Genomic DNA, 12582 nt, shown 5'->3' with positions numbered 1-12582 from the left:
GTTATGCTAGTACCATTCTGTTTTGGCTATTATAGCTCTGTAGTATAATTTGAAGTCAGGTAATGTGATTCCTCTCGTTCTTTTTGCTCAGAATAGCTTTGGCTATTCTGAGTCTTTTGTGGTTCCATATGAAGTTTAGGACTTTTTTCCTATTTCTGTGAAGAATGTCATTGGTATTTTAATAGGGATTATATTTAGTCTATAGATTGCTTTGCATAGTGATATAGTTTGGATATTTGTCCTTGCATGTTGAGATGTAATCCCCAATGTTGGAGGTGGGGCCTGATGGGAGGTGTTTGGATCATGGGGGCAGATCCCTAGTGATTGGTTTGGGTCATCTCCTTAGTGACAAATGAACTCTTGCTCTGCATTCACATGAGATGTAGTCATTTATTTTTTATTTATTTTTTTTTTTTGAGACGGAGTCTCGCTCTGTCGCCCAGGCTGGAGTGCAGTGGCCGGATCTCAGCTCACTGCAAGCTCCGCCTCCCGGGTTCACGCCATTCTCCGGCCTCAGCCTCCCGAGTAGCTGGGACTACAGGCGCCCGCCACCTCGCCTGGCTAGTTTTTTGTATTTCTTAATAGAGACGGGGTTTCACCCTGTTAGCCAGGATGGTCTTGATCTCCTGACCTCGTGATCCGCCCGTCTCGGCCTCCCAAAGTGCTGGGATTACAGGCTTGAGCCACCGCGCCCGGCCGAGATGTAGTCATTTAAAAGTGCGACAATACCTCTTCCCCTACTCTCTCTCTTGCTCCTTCTTTACCATGTGACGTGCCTGCTCCCCTTTTGCTTTTCATTGTGACTGTAAGCTTCTTGGGGCCTTCATAGAAGCTGAGCAGATGTCTTCACCATGGTTCCTGTAAAGGCTGCAGAACCATGAGTCAGTTAAACCTCTTTCCTTTATAAATTACCCAGTCTCAGATATTTCTTTATAGCAACACGAGAATGGCCTCACACAGAAAATTGGTACTAGAAGTTCAGCATTGCTATAAAGATACCTGAAAATGTGGAAGCAGCTTTGGAACAGGGTAATAGGCAGAGGTTGGAAGAGTTTGGAGAGCTCAGAAGAAGACAGGAAGATGAGAGAAAGTTTGAAACTTCTTAGAAATTGGTTAAGTGATTGTGACCAAATTTCTGATAGTGATATGGATAGTGAAGGCCAGGCTGATGAGATCTCAAATGGAAATGTGGAACTAATTGGGAATGGGAGCAAAGGTTCACCCATGTCGTGTGTTAGAAAAAAGCTTGGCTGCATTCTGTTCATGCCCTAAGGATATGTTGAAGTTGGAACTTGAGAGTGAAAATTTAGGGTACCTGATGAAAGAAATTTCTAAGCAACAAAGTGTTCAAGACATAGGCTGGCTGCTTCTAACAGCCTGTGCTCAGATACAGGAGCAAAGAAATAACTTAAAGTTGAAACTTATAGTTAAAAGGGAAGCAGAGCATAAAAGTGTGGAATATTTGCAGCCTACCTATGTGGTAAAGAAACAAAAAGCTTTTTCAGTAGGGGAATTCAAGCAGGCTGAATTGCTAAAGAAATTTGTATAACCAAAAGGGAGCAAAGAGCTAATAACTAAGATAATGGGAAAAATGCCTTGAAGGCATTTCAGAGATCTCCCAGGCAGCCCCTCCCATCACAGGCCTTAAGGCCAGGAGGACTGAATGGTTTTATGGGCCAGGCCCAGGTCCCCACTGCCTTTTGCAGCCTTGGGACACTGCTGCCTGCATCCAGGCCACTCTACTTTTAGCCCTGGCACAAAGAGGCCCATGTACAGCTCAGGCTGCCATTTTGGAGAATGGAAGCTATAAGCCTGTTGGTTTCTATATGGGGTTAAGCCTGAAGGTGCACAGAGAGCAAAAGTGCATGAGGCTTGGTAGCTTCTGCCTAGATTTCAGAGGATGTATGAGAAAGCCTGGGTGCCCAGGCAGAAGCATGCTGCAGGGGTGGAGCCCCCACAAAGGACATCTGTCAGAGCAGTGCAGAGGGGAAACATGGGGCTGGTGCCCCCACACAGAGTCCCCAGTGGTCACTGCTTCATGGAGCTGTGGGAAGTTGGCTTCTGCACTCCAGACTCCAGAATGGTAGATCCACTGGCAGCTTACACCCTTTGCTTGGAAAAGCTGTTGGCATTCAACAACCTGTGAAAGTAGCCATGGGGACTGAACCCTGGAAAGTCACAGGGGCAGAGCTGCCCAAGGCCTTAGGAGCCCACCCCTGTACCAGTGTGCCATGGATGCGGGATATGTAGTCAAAGGAGATTATTTTGGAGCTTTAAGATTTAATGACTGCCCTGCTGGGTTTTGGGCTTGCATGGGGCCTGTAGCCCCTTTCTTTTAGCCAATTTCTCCCTTTTGAAATAGGAATGTTTACCCAATGCCTGTACAGCTGTTGTATCTTTGAAGTAAATACCTTCTTTTGATTTTACAGGCTCATAGGTAGAAGGAACTTATTTTGATTTAGGATAAGGCTTTGAATTTGGGCCTTGGGACTTTTGAGTCAATGCTGGAATGAGTGAAGACTTTGGCGGAGCTATTGAGAAGGGATATTGTATTTTGAAATGTGAAGAAGACATGAGATTTGGGAAGGGGCAGAGCAGAATGATATAGTTTGGATATTTTTCCCCACCCAAACCTCATGTTGAGATGTAATCCCTAGTGTTGGAGGTAGGGTCTGGTGGGAGGTGTTTAGATCATGGGGGTAGATCCTTCACGAATGGCTTGAGCCATCTCTCACTCTGAGTTCACAGGAGATCTAGTCATGGTGCCTACCTCCAACTCTCTCTTTCTCTCTTGTTGCTGCTTTTGCCATGTGACGTTCCTGCTCCTCCTTCACCTTCTGCCATGATTGTAAGCTTCACGAGGCCTGTCTAGAAACCAAGCAGACTCTAGGCTTCCTTTAAAGCCTGCAGAACCATGAGCCAAATAAACCACTTTATAAATTATGTGGCATCTAGTATTTCTTTATAGCAATGCAAGAATGGCCTAATACACATAGTATGGAAAGTTTAACAATATTGATTCTTCCAATCCATGAACATGGACTATCTTTCCATTTTTTATGTCCTCTTTAATTTGTTTCCTCAGTGTTTTATGGTTTTTATCACAGAGACCTTTCACTTCTTTGGTTAAGTTAATTTCCAGGTATTTTATTTTATTTGCAGCTTTTGTAAATGAGATTACTTTCTTGGTTTCTCTTTCAGATTTTTTGTTGTTGGCATGTAGAAATGCTACTGATTTTTGTCTGTTGATTTTGTATCTTGCAACTTTACTGAATTTGTTCATCAGTTCTATAGCTTTTTGGTGGAGTTTTAGGTTTTTCCAAATATAAGATCATATCATTTGCAATCAAGAATAATTTGACTTCTTCATTTCCAATTTGGATGCCCTTTATTTCTTTCTCTTTTATGACTGCTTCAGCTAGGACTTCTATTACTATGTTGAATAACAGTGGTGACAGTGGGTATCCTTGTCATGTTCCAGATCTTAGAGATAAGGCTTTCAGTTTTTCCCCATTTAGTTTGATACTAACTGTGGGTCTGTCAAATATGGCTTTTATTTTGCTGAGGTATGTTCCTTCTTACCCAGTTTTTTGAGGGATTTTTTTTCAGGAAGGGATGTTGAATTTTTTCAAATGCATCAACTGAAATGATCCTATGCTTTTTGTCCTTCGTTCTGTTGATATGATATATCACATTGATTGATTTCCATATGTTATATCATCTTTGCATCACTCCTGTAAATCCTAAATGGTCACCAGGAGCGGTGGCTCACGCCTGTCATGCCACCACTTTGGGAGGCCGAGGCGAGTGGATCACCTGAGGTCGGGAGTTCAAGACCAGCCTGGCCAACATGGTAAAAACCTGTCTCTACTAAAAATACAAAAATTAACTGGGAATGGTAGTGGGCACCTGTAATCCCAGCTACTCGGAAGGCTGAGGCATGAGAATTGCTTGAACCTGGGAGGCAGAGGCTGCAGTGAGCCAAGATCATGTCACTGCACTTCAGCCTGGGCGACAGGAGCGAAACCATCTCAAGAAAACAAACAAACAAACAAACAAACAAAAACAAATCCTAAATGGTCATGATGAATGACCTTTCAATGTGTTGTTGAATTCAGTTTGCTGGTATTTTCTTGAGGACTTTTACGTCAATGTTCATCAAGGAGATTGACTTGTAGTTTTCTTTTTTTGATGTGTCTTTGTCTAACTTTGGTATCAGGGTAATACTGGCTTCATAGAATGAATTTGGATGTATTCCCTCCTCCTCTATTTTTTGGAATAGTTTAAGCAGAGTTGGTACTAGTTCTTCTTTAAATATTTGGCAAAGTTCAGCAGTGAAGCCATTGGGTACAGGCTTTTTTTTCCCCCCCGCTGAAAGACTTTTAATTATTACTTAAATAGCATTACTTGTTATTGTTCTTTTCAGATTTTGGATTTCTTCATGGTTCAATCTTAGTAGGTTGTATATTTCTAGGAATATATTAATCTCTCATAGGTTTTCCAATTTATTCGTATATAGTTGCTCATAGTAGCCTCTAATGATCCTTTGAATTTCTGCAGTATTGGCACCCAAGCCACAAGTCAAAGTTCTCACTCTTCCGCTTCCCACAAACAGGTAATGGAAGAATGGTAGTGGTCTCTCCTCATGATCACTACAACCCCAGGTCCATGACAAGTACTACCATACCACAAGAGTTCACTCAAGGCCCAAGGGTTCTTCAGTCAGCCTGTGGTGAATGCTGCCAGACCTGGGACTCTCATTTCAGGACAGTGGGCTGGCCTCTGACTCAGGGCACATCCAAAAATGTCATCCAAGAGCCAGGGCTTAGAATTAGGGACCCCAAGAGTTCACTTGATGTTCTACCCCGCTGTGGCCGAGCCTGGTACCTAAGCTGCAAGACAAAATTCATTTTACCCTTCCCTCTCCTGTTCTCAAGCAGGAGTTTCTCCCTGTAGCCATCACAGCTAGGAATGTGCTCAGTCATACCTGAAGCCAGCACATTTCAGTCTCACCGAAGGCTCACAACAAGTACTGCCTGAGTGCTGCTGCTGATAATTCAGGGCCCAAGGGCTCTTTAGTCAGCTGGTAACTAATCTTGCCAGGACTGGGTCCTTTTCTTCAAGTCAGTGGGTTCCCTTTTGGTTGAAGATAGGTCTAAAAATGTTGTCTGGAAGCTAGGGCCTGGAATGGGGGCCTTGGACAGGACTCTGCCTCATGCCCTATTCTACTGTGGCTAAGCTGATATCCAAGTTACAAGACAAAGTCCCCTTTACTCTCACCTATCCTGTCCTCAAGCAGAAGAAAGGAGTCTCTTTCTGAGCTGCGAGCTGTGCCTGCCTGGGGTTGGGAAAGGGGTGGCACAAGCACTATCTTGGCCACTCTGCGGCATGCACTAGGTTGCATGCCCCCAAGTCCACTGTCTCCAAGCCCAGCACAGCATCAGGACTTGCCCAAAAATTGCAGTCCTTGTGGGCTAGACTGCCTTTCAAATTTATTAAGGACCCCCAAACACTTTAGCCTGTGGTGGTAAGGCTTGCCAGAACTTAAGTTCTGACCACTGGGATGGGTGATTCCCCTTTGGCTGGGGTTGGTCTAAATGCTCCCTCCATGCATGGGCACTGGCTGAGCTCTGCCTGGTATTGCTTTCTGCTGTGACAGGGCACCACTGAGTTCCAATGCAAAGTCTCACAATCACTCCACAAGTGCACAGATTCTCTGTACTACGCAGCTCTTGCTGGGGAATGGGGGAAGGGTGGTGTTGGTGATTCAAAATTGTCTTTCCTACCCTTTTCAGTGCCTTTTTTAATTATCTGAATTTAAAACCAGGTACTATGATTGCTCATATGAATTTTAGTTCTTATGAAGGTGCTTTTTTGTGTGGATGTTGTTCAGGTTGGTGTTCCTGCATAAAGGACACTTAGTGGAGGCTTCTATTTGGCCATCTTGCTCCATCTCCCCCTCAAAAAAAATCATTTTAAAATTAAAAATAATGAACTCAGAGATAAGTTTAATTAGTACTCTGGTGTTTCTTAAACTGTACTTTACTCACAGAGCCCATTATGTATGGATGCTTTTATACTAGGGATTCTGAATGCAAAGGTGAACATTAAACCTTGGTTCCTTCAAGTAAAAAACATTTGGGGACCATAGCAACACAGGATCGTTAAGTACAGAAATGGAATTGTGGGCCAGGTGGAAAGATGGGGCTGTGGAAATGATTTTGACACATTGAGAGCTGCTAGGTAGTCAGGAGCACTGACTCCACAAGGCATATTAGGCTCTGGCAATTGTTGGATTGTCCCATTTGGAAAGAGAATTAATCATTGGAATACATAGACGTTAAACTGCGTATCTAGAGAGATGAGGCTAAGAATGAAGGAGAAAGATGCTGATTGGTAGGCAGAAGAATGCCAAAGTGAAATGGCTATTTTGCTTTGCAAGAGACCACTCTTATCTTCAGTAAAAGCTCCTTGACAACATCCTACATGTAAATACGTAAATTAGCTGATGTTTCTGGGTTTTCAGCCCTTTAACAGTAATATTGTTTTTAATAGAATGCTCACCTAGTCATTTCAAGTGCCGCTCAGGACGGTGTGTTCTGGCTTCCAGAAGATGTGATGGCCAGGCCGACTGTGATGATGACAGTGATGAGGAAAACTGTGGTATGTATTTGCAATGGTACTTTTCATGAATGTACAGCATTAACTAGAATAGAATAAGAAACTGTGTTTAAAATGTAAACTATTCACTGATAGTAGGACTAGGATTGAATGCTAATGCCTTTACTTCTTAAATTATTGAACATTATGGCATATATCCTAAGTCTTTTTCCTAACTCTTGATTTCCTCTAAATTACGCTTCTGTATAACCCTGATACATACAGTACTCCTCCCCCTTATTTGTGGGGATACGTTCCAAGACACCCAGTGGATGCCTGAAACCATAGATTGTATGGAACCCCATATATGCAGTACTATGCTTTTTCCTACACATACGTCCCTATGATAGAGTTTAATTTATAAATTAGGCGCAATGAGAGATTAACAACAACAATAATAAAATGGATCAATTATAACAATATACTGAAATAAAAGTAATGGGAATGTGGTTTCTCTCTCTCTCTTAAAAAATATCCTATTGTACTATGCCAACCTTTTTGGACCATGCTTAACCAGGGATAACTGAAACCGTGGAAACTGAAACTGCAGATAAGGGTGGAGGGGCACGACTATATTTGCAAACACTTATTAAAAGGAGAAGCACCTCACAAATGTAAGGAATTATTTTTATTATTAAATTATAAAACAGTTATCAGTTTTAAAGTCAGAATAATAGTGTCTTTGCGTATACTTCCCATGTTGCTAAGCAGACATCTAGATGCACGAAGGCAGAGTTCATACGCCAACATTCAGAGTTCAGACTCCATCATTCCCAGTTTAATTGGGATTCATTTTCATGTCCTCTCTTATTTGTTCTCTGTTGGCAAAGGATAAAACTCATCTTGACATTTCTGCCATTGATTTCCAAAATCGCCAGTGGAAAAGCTGTAAATCCCAATGGTAATTTGAGTGGACTTAATTCTCATTATATTTCCCTGCAAATCTTTGTACTTGTAACCTCAGTGTATTAGGGAATAGAAGTCAGACAATGGCCTTTAATAAACAGTGTTTTTGAGGAAAGCAAAATGATTGCAGATCTATTCACAGAATGGTTTGGTTATTTAGCCTTTCCTGTTTAAGAAGAATTGACACTGTTTCATGAAAAACACATAAGGCAGTACATCTTTTGAAATCATTTCATTCTTTTGGCCTTTGAAGTATGAAATACTGCCTTGCTTCATTAAGTGAATTTTCTATGTTAAGCGTTGCCCTTCTGGTCTAGACAAAATGTCAGAAACAATTAACTGAAATCCTCTCAGCTCCTATAAATATGGACGAGTGCATCTTCTGGAAAACCCCAGCTGTCAGAATGATGGTACAATGACTGGGGTAATTTTATTATGGAGGAATGTACAGTGTTTTTAGAAGCTACTGTTGTTTGCTTGTTTGTGTTTTGTTTTTTTTTTTTGTAAAGAAATAAATTAAAACTCATTGAATATCCCTTATATAAGTGATTTATTGAGAATGTATTAGATTTGTTCACTTAACTATGACTTTGATGGGTCATGGTATTTGAGATGCAATTTAGAGTATCTTAGATGGTTCAAAGATTTTGCATGATACTTTGTTGGGGTGGCTAGACCTAAATTTGTTGTAGGGGACTAAATATTTGAGAAATACAAAAGCTTAGTTAAAAACAAAACAAAACAGCCTTACCAAGACAAAAAGTTCTGAGTTCTAGAACATATTCTGCAAAAAACAAATTGAAAGTACTATAGTATTGGTATAGGGTTTAAATGACCCTAAAATATCAGGTTTCTAGTTAAGTAATTGGTTTTCACCAGTATTTTAATCACACAATTAAAGGCACACCAAAATAATAGAATATATTGTCTAATCCCTATCAAAAACTAAAAATAATTGATAGCACTATTGAGAGCTCTAGTTAAGGAAAGTTAAAAGTGGGTAAGAAATAATACCTTTGGAGTTAAATTAATTGCTCCAGCAGTACTAATTTATGAGAAGTTTTCCAAAGTGACTAACAATAGAAAACTTTACATACTCTGTTCCCCTTTGGGACTCATGCATATTTTTATTTTTTATTTTTTTTTTTGAGACGGAGTCTGGCTCTGTCGCCCGGGCTGGAGTGCAGTGGCCGGATCTCAGCTCACTGCAAGCTCCGCCCCCCGAGTTTACGCCATTCTCCTGCCTCAGGCTCCCGAGTAGCTGGGACTACAGGCGCCCGCCGCCTCGCCCGGCTAGTTTTTTGTATTTTTTTTTTAGTAGAGACGGGGTTTCACCGTGTTCGCCAGGATGGTCTCGATCTCCTGACCTCGTGATCCGCCCGTCTCGGCCTCCCAAAGTGCTGGGATTACAGGCTTGAGCCACCGCGCCCGGCCGGGACTCATGCATATATTTGAATGGACTTGTTCAGTGATTTGGGAGGACACACCACTTCAGATCAAATAAGGAAGTCAGGTTGATGAAGGCTCAACAGAGGACTAATAGGAAGTCATCTGTTTCCGTTTGCCTCCTTGCTGTTTGTCTTTCTGTTTTCGTATGTGCATAGGCACACCATCCGGTAAAGCAAGCACCAGCTCCAGCGAAGCTGGGTTTCACCGGAAGCTTCTTGCCTTTCTGACTTATTCTGTCCCTTGTGGTCTTAAGTGTTTGAGCTGTACTCAATAATTGGACAATTAACTATTTATTGTCATGGATCTGCAGCTCCCTCAGAATTTCCAACAAGGTTATTGAGTTTCCCCTCAAAACAATACTTATTTAACTCAGTTATAAAATAAATATTGTATGAGAAATTAACTTTACTACTTGTTTCTTTGGTGCTTTTGTAATGGAGAAACATGGTAGCCCAAGCACTTAGCTTATAAATACACTTTTAAAATATATGCATTAGAATTTAGCAATCAGTAATATTGTTTTTAAATATCTCCAGCTCTTGTGGTAGATTTTCACTGTTGAGGTTGCTTTGATTGTGTAATTGCTGATGTAAACAAGAGTTGAAAATGTCAGTACTAGAAAAGATTTCAACAAGTGTTGGGATGAATTATACAAATCCAATATGGGAAGGAAGTCTAAGAGACAGGGGAACGCTGAGCAGAATCTGCACTGTGTCAGTACTGCATTGTCTTAAGGATTGATGGTATGTCAGTAATTGAGCATACATGATATAGATGGAGCTGCCTGCAAAACTAGCAACTTGATACATGAGTTTATTTTCAACACAACATTTTCCAAGCATCGATAGCCATGCAGTGGAGCATGAGGGAAAGACATGGGCAAATAAATGATCAAGAATGACATCAAAGAAAGGAAAACTAAGGAAAACAACAAAAAGATTATATTGTTCAGTTTTTATATGACTCTATAGCTTTGAGTGTGTGAAGCGGAGGTTATCTCTCGCTAGACTTTACCTCCACGATTTGGGTCAGCTACAAGAGCAGGTGGTACCTGGGCTGTGATGCAAGCAAACAGCAACTCCCAATGGAGCAATTAAATGAAAATGTAGCTATAACAGGTGCTTTATATCGACTGTCAAAATAAAATCCTTTATTACACTAACACAGAATCAAAATTCCTAACTGATCACTATTCTAAGTAAAAAAGTATACATCATATGGAGAAAAGATTGACAGCAATACAAATGTCTGAGTGTCATTAAGTGACTTTCTGTTTATCGTCAGATGAGTAAAAAACCAGTTCTTCACCTATCTTTGGTCTCCTCTTGATCTTAAATAAAACAAAACCTTTAAATATAACCTGAGCCATTTCTCTGAGTCAGAATCCCCTTAGGTTGTATTAGAAGATCTGACTCTGATATTTATGGGTTTTACAGCTCGATTTCAAAGGGTTTCCAAAAGGTATGTTTTCTTTTTGGATTTGTGGATAGCATTTCTATGAGTTGTCTCACAGAAGGGCTTAACTGGCTTTCTTAACACTCCAAATACCATCAGCCTCTATGCTTTTGTGTCTCTTTGTTTGGGGAGGAGACCACTCTTTGCTCTGTAGCTGGCAGAAGAGTGAGAGTCATTATGTCCATAGCTTTGGCATATCCAAAAATGTGCTTTCAGGATGAATTTTCAGGATTGATTTCTCATCACTCAGTAGGGTTTAATTTTCCATGTTAAGGGACACATTTTCTCCTTCCCTTTAGATACTTGGTTAACTGTTTCATTGTCTTCTGTGGTGTCTTGGGAAGGCAGACTGGAATGGCAGAGTGTCCTGCATAGACTTAGACCTGAATTTACATCCTGACTTAGCCTTAGAGGCTGTGTGACATTTGGCCAGTCACTTTACTTCTCTGGGTAAGATGCAGAGAACACCCACGTTATCTCCCACAGCTTGGAATGCTTATAACATGCCGTGTTCAATCTCAGAAGACAATAACCAGGAACTCACCTGCTGTGGCGGTGGGAAATCAGGAGGCAATTCCTTTCAAAGGCTGCCCCAGCAGTCTCCCTTGAGGGAAGGAGTCCTGTCTAGCATAGCCTTGTTTCTGACAGCTGTTTATGGCAAAAGAGAGTGGGCTGGCCTGTCAGGCTAAAGCATGGGCTGGGCGAGGTCCCTGGCTCACACAGTAAACTCAGGTAGATGGATAGTGTCTTTTCCTGGAGATAGTGTTGGTTTTGAGTTGGATATTCTCTCTTTTTAGGATTAGAGCCATGCAATTTGAAGTCCCATCCATTCCTTCATCCTGCCTCTTTCACAGGAGACTGGGCCACCCATATGTGAAGAGCATGCCATAAAAATGGCACTGCTAAAAGCAGGAAGTGACTCAGGAATTGGGTAGGCTGCTGCGACTTTCTAGCTGGATGGTGGCTGGTTGGCCTGTGCTGGTATTGCTGCCCTGATAGTCAGGCCTGGACCACAGTGGGAGGCAGGTCCTCTGTTCCAGCAGCTATAGCAGGTGCAGAGGCAGAGCCCTTTGCAGCCATGCCTTGAGGGAAGGGGCACTGTTGTCCAGGATCCTGCATGCTGTAGAAGACTCTTCACACCTGTTAGGCCTATACTCTGGCTGTTGCAGCTCCTATGATCTGCTCCAAGGTCACGTCCACAGCCACTTCCTGGGGCAGACGCTGGTCCAGGATGGCTCAGTCCAGACTGTTCCAGCCTTTGCCAATGCAGTATTACCTTGTCTCCTTCCTCCTTGTGAGTGGTTCCACTCCGAAGGGTGAGAATTTAACAATTTCATGCAGCTCAACTCAAGAGGATGAGTGGACCTACTTACTCTATAGTTGCATAGCTAAGAGATTCTTACAGAACAAAAAGCATCTGCTTTAAGTCGATTTGCTGACTTTATTTGTAATGACAACTGTTTTTATAGAGAAACAAGGTATTCCATTTAGGGGCGGAGTGGGGGGAGGAGACTGCCTCTGTCAGGGCAGCCTGTTTCACAGAGTTTTTGTGAAAATGAGAGACAGAGTAAACAAAAAACCCAGATGAATGCTTAGCACACTTAGTGTGACCAGTCAACCTGATTTACCTGGGACTGATGGGGATCTTTTGGAACAAGGGATATGTCATGCTCAAATCAGTTAAATCCCTGGCAAACTGAGATGAGTTGATCACTTTTTTGGAACACTGTATCCTCAATTATTGATTGTTGCTATTGTCTCTGTGCTGGGGAGGTTATTATTCTGACATCGACAATTATTTGGTTTCATAACCTACAGCTGCATTAAACAGCCCATCCCATCCATGCGTGTTTTTAATTTTTTTTGAATCATATCGTTTTCCTCTTAGAATATAAATTTAAAACATATTTGCACCAAAATGTCACTTTACAAAGAAAGTGGTTCCTTCTCAAAATAATACTGTCTCCCCATGTAACTCATGTCTCTCTCTTTTTATCCTACTTCTTTTGTGCTCACTGTAACTCCACAAAGGAGGTATTATGTTATGCAAACTTTTATGAGAAAAGAGAAGACATGGAGAGGTAAAAAATGAATGCGTATGGAGTACTCCTT

At 41.7% G+C, this 12582-nt stretch overlaps 1 protein-coding gene across 2 annotated transcripts in view; it reads left to right on the top strand.

The window, feature by feature from the left end:
• The window catches only part of CORIN (corin, serine peptidase), a 279582-nt gene that overhangs the window by 210608 nt on the left and 56392 nt on the right, over nucleotides 1-12582 (top strand). For both annotated transcript variants that reach the window (XM_021938640.2, XM_021938639.2), the window contains exon 13: nucleotides 6556-6663. In XM_021938640.2, coding sequence (XP_021794332.2) covers nucleotides 6556-6663 — 108 coding nt within the window. The remainder of the gene's footprint in view (nucleotides 1-6555; nucleotides 6664-12582) is intronic.

Source organism: Papio anubis, chromosome 3, assembly GCF_008728515.1.
Source record: "Papio anubis isolate 15944 chromosome 3, Panubis1.0, whole genome shotgun sequence".
Taxonomy (NCBI): Eukaryota; Metazoa; Chordata; class Mammalia; order Primates; family Cercopithecidae; genus Papio; species Papio anubis.
This window is presented reverse-complemented; position numbering and strand designations above follow the sequence as displayed.